Here is a 15,000-nt window from a genome sequence, read left to right as displayed (position 1 = left end):
GGTCTTCCAAGTTCGCGGTGACCTTCCTTCAGCTGGCCATACAGTAGCATCTTCGGGATCCTGCTGTCTGTCATGCGGACAACGTGTCCTGTCCAGCGTAGCTGGCACTGGATCAGCAGGCTTTCGATGCTGGGCAGGCGGCTCCTCTCTAGGACCTGGAGGTTGGAGACCCTGTCTTGCCACTTTATGCCGAGGATCTTTCGTAAGCATCTCTGGTGAATCTGCTCAAGCTGTTGAATGTGACGGCGATACGTCGTTCATGTTTCACAGCAGTACAACAAGGTGGTCAGCACAACAGCTCTGTAGGTTTTGATTTTGGTGCTGAGCCTGATGCCTTTGTTGTTCCACAGCCTGTTGTTTGAGTCTGCAAAAGGCGGAGCTGGCCTTGGCGATGCGCAGCGTCACTTCTGCATCAATGGCTCCGCGCATAGTAACTGCAAAGAGGGGAAAGGATGTGAGTGAACTCGTACCATGATTACTTCCCACATGGACCGGATGCGAGTATTCTCATGCCAACACACTATTCTAATTTCGTTCATCCTTGCTTGGTATTCTAAACTGAACCGTTTACTGAGTCCGGAAGCATGAAAACGAAGCTTTGTCTGACCGATTAAATCAACAATTCTCCATCGATTTTCGCCATTAACTCACTCAGTACGGCCAGTCCTCTCTTCTCCTCTACACAGACCCCTGGATGCCCAGTGGGTGTCTGAATGACCGACCCAACCTTCAGCTTCCGTCGTCAGAATTGTGGTATTCTTTGTCAACATTCACGTCTTCAGTATAAGAGCCTTCCGCTTGCAATATGTTGATGATGGTAATTGGGGTGAAACGCTGTTAACGTCGTCTTTTTCGCCGTTCGTATGGAGAGAGTTAAAAACTCTAACAACTCTCCTTTTTACTGCAGTGTTCTCATGTAGTGCTGGTCCCTGGGAGTTGTAGCACGCATGTAGCTGTGGGGTAGGATGAGTTTTAAGTATTTGCCATCTTCTTAGGACTGGGGCCGAGGATTGTTTCACAGCTGAATATCTCAGTGGGTCAAACCATACCTTGATTAACTCCGAAGTATTAAACCACACATGCCTAACGCTCAGCTTATATCACAGATTGTCATAAGCTTACAGTTGGCCCAACAGCAAAGTGAGAGATGTATTAACAAGGATTTCTCCATTGCAATGGGAACTGAAGTCATTTACAGTTTAGTCTTTTATGAAGGACTATGACTCTCAAACTAGGAGGCAAGATTGCACCGGCTCTAAGTCCTGCAGCCTTGGGGGCTAGTCGGCCTTTGGGCACCATCCCAACGCCGACTGTCCTGAAACCCTCTTGGCCGAGAAAGTGGGGATGTTACTTGAGCAAGACACTCTCCACCATTATCAAATTCTAGCCCAGGTAGTTGGGACAGCAGTTGCCTCGTCTGCTGTTCTGATGGTCATAGTCGGACACACGACTATCATACATTAAACTAGAATATTCATTTCGTGAATATTTGCTCATTCTTTGTGTGAAAATCTGTGTTTGGGTATTTTCAACTCCTCGTGGACATTGAGTGTATGTGCGCGTGCGTGTGTGTGCGTGCGTGTGTGTGTGTGTGTGTGTTGTGTGCGTGTGCGCGCAGTCTGTGTGTGACCGTGTACACACGTGCATGCGTATGTTTGTGAATCATGTGCGTTGATTATAAACGTAAGCAACTTAGCCTCTGTGTATGTGTGTGTGTGTGTGTGTGTGTTTTGTCTCCGTCCCTGTTCTCCCTCTCTCTCCCTCCCACACCACCCCTCGCTCTCTGTTCTCTCTCTCCCTTCCCCACTCAGCCCCGCCCTACCCCCCACCCCACCCCACCCCACCCATCTCTCTCTCTCTCTCTCTCTCTCTCTCTCTCTCTCTCTCTCTCTCCCACCCTCTCTCCCTCCCCCTGTGCTCGCTCACACGTGCTTACAAACTCGATGCCACGCACATCCTTGACAAACGACAGAACGACCAGCATCATTCCCGCATTTATTATCCCCACTTGACAGATGGCGCCGTGTGGAATCCTCAGATAAATAAATAAATGAATGGAGTAAACGGCGGGTGGGAGCACAAACGGAAAACGAGGTCGAAGAGACCTCCTCTACGGGTGAAGTGAACGAATTCTCTAGGGTATTTCAACTCCCACAATCCGCACCCCGTCACACCACAACGCTTCCACGATACCGTCCTGTATTGTATTGTATTTCGTATCGTATTGTATTTCTCTTTTTGTCATAACAGATTTCTCTGTGTGAAATTCGGGTCGCTCTCCCCAGGGAGAGCGCGTCGCTACACTACAGCGCCACCCCTTTTTTTTTTTCTTGCTTGGAATTTTTCTTCAGAATTTTGCCAGGAACAACCCTTTTGTTGCCGTGGGTTCTTTTACGTGCGCTAAGTGCATGCTGCACACGGGACCTCGGTTTATCGTCTCATACGAATGACTAGCGTCCAGACTACCACTCAAGGTCTAGTGGAAGGGGAGAAGATATCGGCGGCTGAGCCGGGATTCTCTCGCTTCCCAGGCAGACGCGTTACCGCTAGGCCATCACCCCACTATATATTTTCTTCTTCTTCTTCTTCTTCTTCTTCTTTCTTTCTTTCTTTCTTTCTTCCACCTACTTTCCTATCACCAGCTTAGGGTTACACTAAACACACCAACAAAGTAACCCCCCTTTTTTTTTCGTCTGTTACTTAAACACAAACCCACACCCACCCAAACCTCACACACACACACACACACACACACACACACACACACACACCTGTCGACATGGGTCGAGCCTTTTCTTCATCATCTGTTCATCAAATATGGAACTCTTTGCCTTACCACGTCCGTCACAGCCCCCCACTGCCTTCCTTTAAATCTAACTTCAAGACTTTCCTCTTCCACCAGCATTTCCTGTGCGCCCTCTCTCATACATGACAGTAGCGAGTTGATTGTGTTGGTATGTTTGTAACGCTGTATTGTGTGTGCGTCGAATGTATGTATGTATGGATGTATGCATGCATGCATATGTATGTATGTATTGTACGTACGAGTTTGTATGCGCATATATGTTTATTGTGCATGGTTGTGGGTTAAGGACTGAGTGTTTCGTATGCGTGTGTGTGTGTGGATTGTAAAGCGCTTTGTGCAATGAGGAAAGCGCTGATAAATATCCAGTTATTATCATTGTTATTATTATTAAAGGTAAAGTATTTAATCATAATTGTTATATTTTGTATAAAACTTTTTTTTTAAATTAAAATAAAAAAACAAAAACAAGAGCAGTGAGGTGTTTAAACAATTGCGTAGGGTGCACGGATGAAAGGTAAGCTGTCAGTGTCCGTTTAAGCTCCTTGAATTAATCTGCAGCAGAGATGTTAAAATCATTTGGAAAAATCCATCCGGAAACACTGTTTTATCATTTCTTTCAACTTAAAACCGATAAACTCTAATGGAGCATTTCACTGATGTGCTTTTTTTTTTTCTTTTTTTTTTTTTTATAGATAATTGGATATAGCGCACGTAAAAGAATCCACGGCAACAAAGGGGTTGTTCCTGACAAAATTATGTAGTAAAATCCACTTCGATATGAAAAACAAATAAAACTGCACGCAGAAAAAAAATATAAAAAAAGGGTGGTACTGTAGTATAGAGACGCGCTCTCTCTGGGGAGAGCAGCCCGAATTTGACACAGAGAAATCTATTGTGATAAAAAGATAAATACAAATACATTATTCTCGTTTCAATTAGCTAGCTACATAAACATCTCTCTCTCTCTCTCTCTCCTCTCTCTCTCCTCTCTCTGTAAAACCTTTTATAAAGCCTGTGTGAACCTTACTAAATGTCACAAACCTCACGCAAACTGATGAGATACACTGAATTATGAAATGACACCAATACACAAACTGTTACTGATAAGTGCCGCAGTGATAATTAGAAAACTGATAGGCCTGGTAGGTCTATGTTAGTTATTCATAGAAGGAAACACACACACACACACACACACACACACACACACACACACACACACACACACACACACACACACACACGGAGCTATTCCATCCCTGTCTCACCCAACCTTACAAAATACGCACACATCATTAAAAGAGAAACGCTGAAGACGGAAGTGGGCGATCCCGAAGTGGGACAGATTGCAATGCAAGGGAAAAAACTTCAACTGAACCTGCCAACTCACATACAAACTATTCTCCCTTGTACCACAAGCATAAAACCACATCGAACGTTAGCACAAAAATTTGAATTACATATATATATCATGTCCCGAGCAGTAGCACATGTGTGTTTTATAATATTGTCTCAATAGACTGTAGTTTGCTTGTGTTGATGCAGTACGTTTTTGAGTTAGTCATTTTAGTAACGCTACCATCAAAACTGCGGGATCGTGCATGCAGAAAATAAGCATTTCCCCCAGATTTTATGACACTGGCATTCAGCCAGTAACATTAACAGCCACATGTACAGAAAAAAAAAGAAGAAAAAAAAGAGGGTATTCTGTGCACTACATATATCATATATGAAGAGTGTTGACGATGGGAATCTATTAGTTGCAATTCTGCGCGGGTTCTAAAATGCTATTTCGTGGCATTCGCTAAAAATATATATATAAAATATATTTAAAAAAAAAAAAATCCTACCACGATGATATATACTCCATACGCACTTCAAATGATTTCTTTGTTGTTGTTTTAAATATTGTATAAAAAACATACCTGCTTTTACGAAGTGGTTCTTTACATCTTCTTCCTTCAGGTGAGCACCTGCATCTTGTTGAAGACAACTTTTTGTGAAGTCTGTACATTTCTTTTCCCCCGTTGTTTTCCGACCAGATTGACACAAAAATTCTGCTCGTCTGTTTGAAAGAATCCTCAACAACGTTGACACAAAAATTCTGCTCGTCTGTTTGAAAGAATCCTCAACAACGTAATCCTCAACAACGTTGACACAAAAATTCTGCTCGTCTGTTTGAAAGAATCCTCAACAACGTTGACACAAAAATTCTGCCCGTCTGTTTGAAAGAATCCTCAACAACGTTGACACAAAAATTCTGCCCGTCTGTTACACAGATTCCTCAACAACGTTGACACAAAAATTCTGCCCGTCTGTTACACAGATTCCTCAACAGCGTTGACAAAAAAATTCTGAAGAATCTATAAATGGGCTGACAGTCTCATTCCTCCATGATCGCATCTGCAGCGTTTGAGTTTTTTTCTTCATTTCGAGTGTGGAATGTGGGGAGATGGGGAGGGGGCAGTGTGGATGAGTTCACGTGCACGTGGCGACCGTAAAGTTCATGACAAGGACTGCTTTCTCCCCGTGTGTGGGTGTGTGTGCGTGCGTGCGTGCGTGTGTGCGCGCGCGCACGCGTTTTAACGCTTGAAGCAAGCTTGCTGCAGACCAGCCCGTGAAAGCTTGACTACAAAACTTCAGTGGAACGTCCTATTGCGGGTCAGCCTTTTGTGTTCAAAATGAATTAAACTGAGGTGTTGAGTTGCAGCCCACAAACAAAGAAGAAGTAGAAACTGAGGTGTGTACTGCCTGTCTTTGCAATCCCCGAGACATTTATGATCAACAATTACTCTTTATTGATTTGATTATCAAGCCGAAGGTATGTGAACATTAAATTTGTGTTATATATCTATATCATTATCTATATATACATATACACAGTGAGAAAAAAATACAGATGTGTGTGTGGGTGTGTGTGTGTGTAAACAACAGCAGTATTATCATGTCTTGAAAACTTGTTACAATTTTGCAAATTTTCCAGGGTTTTCAAGTGGCTACAATTTTGCAAAATTTCCTGGGGTATAGAAAAAAGGGACTACACTTTTTTTTCTAATACCCAAGCTAAAGCTGTACTTCAGCGAAAATTTGCAAAATTGTAACCAGTTTAATTCATGTCATCATTTTGTGTGTGATCGTGTGTGTGTGTGTGTGTGTGTGCATGTGTGTGTGTGTGTGTATGCATGTGTGTGTGTGTGTGATGAGGTGTGGAGCAGTGGACAAGTGGTGATGTGCTAGACTAAGAACCATGTGTCCATGAGTTAACCCTTTCACTGCCAAACTCACATTTTTGCACAAGCTAGGTAGAGGGCCCATGTCACTGAAAGGTGACCAGATCATGGGTCTGTTATCCTTGAACCCACTGCTCTTTATGTTCAGTGGTAGGACAGACCATATTTTCTACACATCACAGGAGGAATCCCCAGCTATTCGTAGACACCATCTTTCTTTTCTGTGTTTATGGTACAAGGGAATTTTGTACTCTAAATTGACTGGCGGTGAATGGGTTAAGAGTCAGAATGAGCAGAACAGGAGTAATGCCACTGAAATCGTGCAGATGACTGGACAGGAGAAGAGAGAAGAAAAATGACATTGGCATCAGCACAGTACAGTATCCAAGAATAATAAGGAAAAAAAGAAAGAAAAAAAAAATATATAAAGAAAAGAATACAGAGAAATGGAGGAAAAGGGGGTGTGTGGGTGAAAAGACACAGACAGGTGTACAGACAGACAGTGAGGATACACAGAAAACGTCACATGTCCATTCAAAACAAATCCAACTCTCTGTTCCCCAATAACTCAAAATTTCTTCCATATAAAGGATTTATTGACATCAGTAAGACCATGTCATTTAAACATAAACCCAAATCCATTTAAAACATCACAAAAACAAAGATAGAGAATAAGAGCAAATAATAAATAAGAACAAAGAATAAGAATAAATACATAAGATGAAAGGGAAAAAAATCAATGATCTGAGATTGCTGAAAAAACAGGTAAAGGCAGGTATTTTCTTTATTTATTTCCTTAGACATTGATTAATATCTTAATCACAGTCCATTAAAAACATCCAGACACAGCATTTAACAATTCTGTTGTTGCTGGGTTGGGTTTTTTTTTTAGAATAAAGCAGATTCATTGACAGATTTTTGGATAATTCTAAAGCAATAACTGAAAAAATGGGTGTTGTAGAGTTTTCGGGGGTTTTGGGGGGTTTTTTTTTTTGGGTTTTTTTTACATGCTCCATTTTTGACTCATGTGTAAACAAATCATGCCTTTGTTATAACCTGACGTTCATGTGTGTGTGTGTGAGTGTGTGTATGTGTGTGTCCATGGTAAACTTTAACAAGTTCATTTTCCCTGGAAATACTTTGTTTGCCAATACCAAATTTGGATTAAACATTGTGGGAAAAAACAAGTCTTAAAAGTCACACCAATAACAGGTTGCAAGTCTTCCGGATTAACTGGTATTTCCTGATCATGAACAGTTTATGTCACCGAGACTCCAAATCCAGAACATTATAACTGGACTGGGCTCTTCTCAGTTGCCGGAACATAATTATGTTTGGGTTTGAAGACAGCATGACATCTTTTATCTTGTTCGCAATTAAAAGAAAATAAACACAAAACAGAACACATTACAACGCCACTAACTACACCATCACCGTGTTTACTGCATATGAATATTTTGAAGCGGATACTTAACCCCTAGGCTGCCTGCATGACGAGATAACTCGTCATGGCAAGCATGTATGCTTCGCTGCTTCTGACTTTTCCCTGCTTTGCATTCAGTTCGTTGACAAAAATGCTGGTAGCTTTAGCTTGGGGAATCTTTCTGGATTCTATTCATAGCTAGAAACACCATCTGCGTCATAAGGCAGTCCTTTATTTGAACATTTTGGTTGGGTTACTGGCCGCAGTCTTTGCCTGGCTCCTCTCCTCGCTCGCTCAACAAAATGTCGGACTGACTCCGTGCTCAAGACATGCGCTCGTGGCGAACTAAATCAACCAAGATTACTTTCTTTAGCTAATGCTCAGAAAGAATTGAAGCATAAATTCGAAGGAGAAGACAGTGGTGAACATTTATAGGACGATTTGATAGAAAATAAAGGGAGCAATCAAGAGAGTGGCCAAGATACAACTATCAGTGAGTGATGCAGGCTGTTCAACTCTAGCAGGCGAATTTTTAGCAGGGCACCGTATGAGCTATTTTCTTGGCACTCAGCCAACGCGGTCTGATGAAGTGACGGTGTGAGAGGGGTGAAGAGGAGGGGGGTGGAGACTGAGGGGGCGTGGCCTCACATCCATATTATCACTTGCAGAAGTCACAATGCATCTATTTCTTTTTCAGTTTTTTTATATTGTGGTTGTTCTAGTATGATTTTGTGTGTGCAGATATCCATTTGTCCAGAAAATGATATTTTTGTGCAAATTACCAGACTAATGTTTGTAATGAACAAGTTGAAAATGTGACAAAAAACAAAACACTGATTTCAAAACAACAGCATGTCACTTAAAATGCATAAAATGGGAAAACATCATGTGTTTTGTATTCTTTATTCATTTCCCTTTCAGAAAATATATACTTTTATGGGTCTTTCTCCAATAACAAAGAGCACAGAATTTTTTGAAAATTTATACCCGTTTTTTGTGAAAAAACCCTGGCAAATAGATTTCACTTAAATCTTATTTTCCTGGCAGCGAAAGGGTTAATTATTCAAAAAAAAAAAGGTTAAAAAAAAAAGAAGAAAAAAGAATCAATGGTGCCTCTCAGTTTCGGTAGCGTACACTGGTCTGTGCAGATCTGGAGAAAGCTGCTACATGTTGCAGTTTCTTTTTTTTTTCTTTTTTTCTCTCTCTCTCTCCTTTTGGTCTTGGGATGTGAAATAGCATGTTGCTGCTGTATACAATGAACAGGTTCACAAAGCTCCATGTGTTGTCAGCACACTCCTGAGTCCCATTGTCAAAACAGCCCTTCAGTATGTGACTCCACTGAAGAGAAGAGACTGATCATGTATTTCTCACATGTGTGGCATCTGGTACGCATCCTCAGCATCTCAACTTGAGGCAAATCATACAACAAGAGCGATCATAAGTTTCACAATCTTGAACCCGTATTTGAAAGAATACACATTTGTGCATTTTGTGCACATGAACATGTAAGCACATGTGTAAATTTACTCAGTAATGGTGATAAATAAATCATTCGTTTCAATCATACTAATATCTAGTGCTTGTTATAGCATGTTCTTGGGGTTTTTTCTTTCTTTTTGTAGTCTTAAATATAAGGACAGATTTTTTTTTCCACAGTCAAGGGTTTTGTTTATTGGGGCTATGGGGTTGGTTCCGACCACAGAAAATTGTGCCATGTTATACCTCTGGTAAAATAACGAAAAGCCGAAGAGTGGCTTCATTGGCTGGACATGCCATCAAACGCATGACAAAAGAGTTCCTAATGTTTTACTGAATAATAAGATTGCTTCTGGCAAAAAATCAAGCCAGTCAGCCACAACTGTGCATTGATGACAAGAGAAAACCTGACATTGAGAAAATGCATAAGAATATACATGACAGAAAAAAACAACAAAACTGCACATAGGCAAAAACATATGTGAAGAAACTGCGTGCCACACGCAAGCACACACATGCATACATATGGGTAGAAATTTCTGAAAGCAAACACCAAAGAAGTGTTTCTGTAACTGCAAGGAAACGCTGTCTCAAATTAAAAGCAAGATTTGGGAAAAAACAAACAAAAACCCCACACACAAGAGAATATCCCGATGGCAACATGCAATTAGCTCTAATGTGAAAAATGCTACAACAAAGACTGCCACTGACACAGAAGCCTGGAAAGTCAGAAGAGACATCACACTAAAAACACTGAAAACATGTGGAGATACTTGTCTCTCAAGAAAGATGGTACTTATAACACCAATGGGACTTCACACCTTTTCCTCACCAAAGGAGTTAACAACAATTACTGGAAATCAGTAAAAGGAAACTTCTTTTTTTTCCCAAAGAGAATCCATACCCACACTGACACTCTTCACGCCACAGTGTACACAGTTCTCCGAAACAAAGAACCAACAACACTGTTTGATATAAATGATGCCATCTCCAACTTCATCCTAAATTTCTGACTCATTTGCTATCAGTATGAGAAAAAACAAAAAAACAACTCACACTGTTAAATGAAAATGATGCCATTTCCACCTTCATCCTGAATTTCTGACTCATTTCCTCTCAGTATGAGAAACAGAAAAAAAAAAAAAATCACACTGTTAAATGAAAATGATGCCATCACCAACTGTGTCCCAGTTCCACTAGCTCTCAGCCTTAGCGTCGCCAGAAGCTTGCTGAAGAGAAGCCACATGTTCTTGCAGAAGTTTTTCGGCCTTTGCTCGCTGAGACATCTTGTTGACCTTGCCACGGTATCGTCCTCCTGTCACCGCCCCTTTGGCTTCCAGAAGGTCAGCGATCCTGTGGAGGAAATCACAGCATCTTGAGTCAAAACTGAGGAGCATTTCTTACACCCTAGTTTGGCGAGGTTCTCAAGACATACTAGGAAGGTGCGTTTCTTTTCTCCACCTCGCAGGCAAGAGTGGCTGGGTTCTGGCGAGTCAAGGCTATAAGGTAGCCTTTAAAGCAACTTTGCCGCAAGGTAAGGATAAAATTAATCTACTTCCTGCCTCGCATACATTTCATTGTGCATGTACTCCTTACCCTCGCCTCTCGTTCTCTTGCTCTCTCGCCACTAACACATAAGCATGCTCACGTTTAAGAAACACGTCTCTGTACTGTCACTGAAATTTGTGATGACTTGATGATGATGATAATGCTGGCAGTTTCTTAGCAGATAAAGACTCGTGGGAAGATGTTCATCCATGATGAAATGATTTCTGATGACTGTAGAGACCAGTCCTTGATATGCAGGCATCAACAAGGGTAAGTATGGACGGGCGAAACAGCCAAGTGGTTAAAGCATTCGACTTTCAATTTGAGGACGCCAAGTTCAAATCTCGGTAACCATGCCAGGTGGGTAAAGGGTGGAGATTTTTCCAGTCTCCCAGGTCAAAACATGTGCAGACCTGCTAGTGCCTGAACCCCCTTTGTGTGTATACACACGCACAAGATCAAATACACACGTTAAAGATAATGTAATCCATGTCAGTGTTCAATGGTTTATGGAAACAAGATCATACCCAGCATGCACCCCCCCAAGCCCCCTAAAATGGAGTATGGCTGCCTACATGGCCGTGTAAATAAACAAAACAGTCATACACATTAAATGCCACATGTCTGTCTGAGTGTTTATGTGTGCGTGCCTGAATTCTGATTGAATGACACAGGCAACATGATAAGCACCTAATGGCAGCTGTCAGTCGCTCCACCCAGGTAGGCAGCCTGTTGTACAAATGACCCTATTGTTATGAGCATGTATTGTGCCAAATGGCAAAGTACTCTGTACAAATGACCCTATTGTTATGAGCATGTATTGTGCCAAATGGCAAAGTACTCTGTACAAATGACCCTATTGTTATGAGCATGTATTGTGCCAAATGGCAAAGTACTCTGTGCAAATGACCCTATTGTTATGAGCATGTATTGTGCCAAATGGCAAAGTACTCTGTACAAATGACCCTATTGTTATGAGCATGTATTGTGCCAAATGGCAAAGTACTCTGTACAAATGACCCTATTGTTATGAGCATGTATTGTGCCAAATGGCAAAGTACTCTGTACAAATGACCCTATTGTTATGAGCATGTATTGTGCCAAATGGCAAAGTACTCTGTACAAATGACCCTATTGTTATGAGCATGTATTGTGCCAAATGGCAAAGTACTCTGTACAAATGACCCCATTGTTATGAGCATGTATTGTGCCAAATGGCAAAGTACTCTGTACAAATGACCCCATTGTTATGAGCATGTATTGTGCCAAATGGCAAAGTACTCTGTACAAATGACCCTATTGTTATGAGTATGTATTGTGCCAAATGGCAAAGTACTCTGTACAAATGACCCCATTGTTATGAGCATGTATTGTGCCAAATGGCAAAGTACTCTGTACAAATGACCCCATTGTTGTGAGCATGTATCGCGCCAAATGGCAAAGTACTCTGTACAAATGACCCTATTGTTATGAGCATGTATTGCGCCAAATGGCAAAGTACTCTGTACAAATGACCCTATTGGTATGAGCATGTATTGCGCCAAATGGCAAAGTACTCTGTACAAATGACCCTATTGTTATGAGCATGTATTGCACCAAATGGCAAAGTACTCTGTACAAATGACCCTATTGTTATGAGCATGTATTGCGCCAAATGGCAAAGTACTCTGTACAAATGACCCTATTGTTGTGAGCATGTATTGTGCCAAATGGCAAAGTACTCTGTACAAATGACCCTATTGTTGTGAGCATGTATTGTGCCAAATGGCAAAGTACTCTGTACAAATGACCCTATTGTTGTGAGCATGTATTGTGCCAAATGGCAAAGTACTCTGTACAAATGACCCTATTGTTGTGAGCATGTATTGTGCCAAATGGCAAAGTACTCTGTACAAATGACCCTATTGTTATGAGCATGTATTGTGCCAAATGGCAAAGTACTCTGTACAAATGACCCTATTGTTATGAGCATGTATTGTGCCAAATGGCAAAGTACTCTGTACAAATGACCCTATTGTTATGAGCATGTATTGTGCCAAATGGCAAAGTACTCACTTGGGTCCCATGGTGGCCACAACATCCTGAGGCCCTGCGAGTGTGAAGAGTCCGCTTCCCTTGTCGTCTCCCACACACACCATGCACACTGTGTCCTGTGCCATGATGAAAACCCATGCATGTGTAACAGCAACAACACACCGCTTTCATACTGAATATTGTATTGTATTGTAAAAACCCATGCATGTGTAACAGCAACAACACACCGCTTTCATACTGAATATTGTATTGTATTGTAAAAACCCATGCATGTGTAACAGCAACAACACACCGCTTTCATACTGAAAATTGTATTGTATTGTATTGTATTTCTCTTTTTATTACAACAGATTTGTCTGTGTAAAATTCAGGCTGCTGTTCCCAGGGAGAGCACGTCGCTACACTACAGCGCCACCCTTTCTTTTTCTTTTTTTTATCTTTTCCTGCATGCAGTTTTTTTAATTTGATTTGTTTTTCCTATCAAAGTGGATTTTTCTACAGAATTTTGCCAGGAACAACCCTTTTGTTGCCGTGGGTTCTTTTACATGCACTAAGTGCATGCTGCACACGGGACCTCGGTTTATCATCTCATTTCAACGACTAGCATCCAGACCACCACTCGAGGTCTAGTGGAGGGGGAGAAAATATTGGCGGCTGAGCCGTGATTCGAACCAGTGCACTCAGATTCTCTCACTTCCTAGACGGACGCGTTACCTCTAGGACATCACTCCACTTCAAATAGGTATAAAACAACAACAACAAAAGTATCAGTATCAGTAGCTCAAGGAGGCGTCACTGTGTTCAGACGAATCCATATACGCTACACCACATCTGCCAAGCAGATGCCTGACCAATAACATAACCCAACACGCTTTGCAGCAACAACTTAGCGGTCAACAACAATAACTGCACACAGTTTTTAACACAAGAAACAGGTGAAACAGAAACTACATGCACTGTTTTAATCACACTCGAAACATGTGACTGCATGCACTGTTTTAACACTGGAAACATGTGAAACAGAAACTACATGCACTGTTTTAACACTAGAAACACGTGAAAGAGAAACTATAATCACTGTTCTAACCCTGAAAACAAATGAAACAGAAACTATATGCACTGTTTTAACCCAGGAAACAGCTGAAACAGAAACTACATGCACTGTTTTAACACTGGAAACATGTGAAACAGAAACTACATGCACTGTTTTAACACTGGAAACAGGTGAAACAGAAACTGGAAACAGGTGAAACAGAAACTACATGCACTGTTTTAACACTGGAAACATGTGAAACAGAAACTACATGCACTGTTTTAACCCAGGAAACAGCTGAAACAGAAACTACATGCACTGTTTTAACACTGGAAACACGTGAAACAGAAACTACATACAGTTTTAACACTGAAAACAAATGAAACAGAAACTACATGCACTGTTTTAACACAAGAAACAGGTATAACAGCAACAACACATTGTTATAACACTGGAAACAGGTGTTAACAACAACTCCATTATTGGAAGCAGGTGTATAACACCAACAACTACAACGCTTACTCTTTTAACATTGGAAACAGGCATAACAGCAACAACAATCACTGTTATAATACTGCAAATAAGTGTAACAGCAATAATAACAACACATTGTTATAACACTGGAAACAGGTGTAACAGCAACAACAATCACTGTTATAATACTGCAAATAAGTGTAACAGCAACAACAACGCACACTGTTATAACACTGGAAACAGATGTAACAGGAACATAGATTATTATAACACTGGAAACAGGTGTAACAGCAACAACACACATTGTTATAACACTGGAAACAACAGCAACAACACACATTATTGTAACACTGGAAAGAGGCGTAACAACAACACACATAATCATAACACTGGAAACAGGTGTAACAGGAACAACAACAACAACACACATCGTTATAACACTGGAAACATGTGTAACAGGAACAACAACAACACACATTGTTATAACACTGGAAACAGGTGTAACATGAACAATAACACACATCATTATAACACTAGAAACAGGTGTAACATGACAACAACATTGTTATAACACTGGAAACAGGTGTAACATGAACAACAACACACATCGTTATAACACTAGAAACAGGTGTAACATGACAACAACATTGTTATAACACTAGAAACAGGTGTAACATAACAACATTGTTATAACACTGGAAACAGGTGTAACATGAACAACAACAACAACAACAAACACACACTGTTATAACACTGGAAACAGGTGTAACATGAACAACAACAACAACAACAAACACACACTGTTATAACACTGGAAACAGGTGTAACATGAACAACAACAACAACAACAAAAAACACACACTGTTATAACACTGGAAACAGATGTAACATGAACAACAACAACAACAACAAACACACACTGTTATAACACTGGAAACAGGTGTAACATGAACAACAACAACAACAACAAAAAACACAC

The 15,000-nt window shown here is 40.9% G+C and overlaps 1 protein-coding gene across 1 annotated transcript in view; it reads right to left on the bottom strand.

Moving 5' to 3' along the window:
* Nucleotides 1-6,769: 6,769 nt before the first annotated feature.
* Nucleotides 6,770-15,000, bottom strand: part of LOC143290430 (alanyl-tRNA editing protein Aarsd1-B-like) — a 33,645-nt gene continuing 25,414 nt past the window's right edge. Inside the window, exons 12-13 of the mRNA XM_076599857.1 lie at nucleotides 12,536-12,630; nucleotides 6,770-10,285 (exon numbers count right to left, since the gene is read on the bottom strand). Coding sequence (XP_076455972.1) covers nucleotides 10,129-10,285; nucleotides 12,536-12,630 — 252 coding nt within the window. The 3' untranslated portion in view covers nucleotides 6,770-10,128. The remainder of the gene's footprint in view (nucleotides 10,286-12,535; nucleotides 12,631-15,000) is intronic.

The sequence above is a fragment of the Babylonia areolata genome, chromosome 15 (genome assembly GCF_041734735.1).
Source record: "Babylonia areolata isolate BAREFJ2019XMU chromosome 15, ASM4173473v1, whole genome shotgun sequence".
Lineage (NCBI taxonomy): Eukaryota > Metazoa > Mollusca > Gastropoda > Neogastropoda > Buccinidae > Babylonia > Babylonia areolata.
The sequence above is the reverse complement of the archived record's forward strand: the minus strand, read 5'-3'. Positions and strand labels throughout refer to the sequence as shown.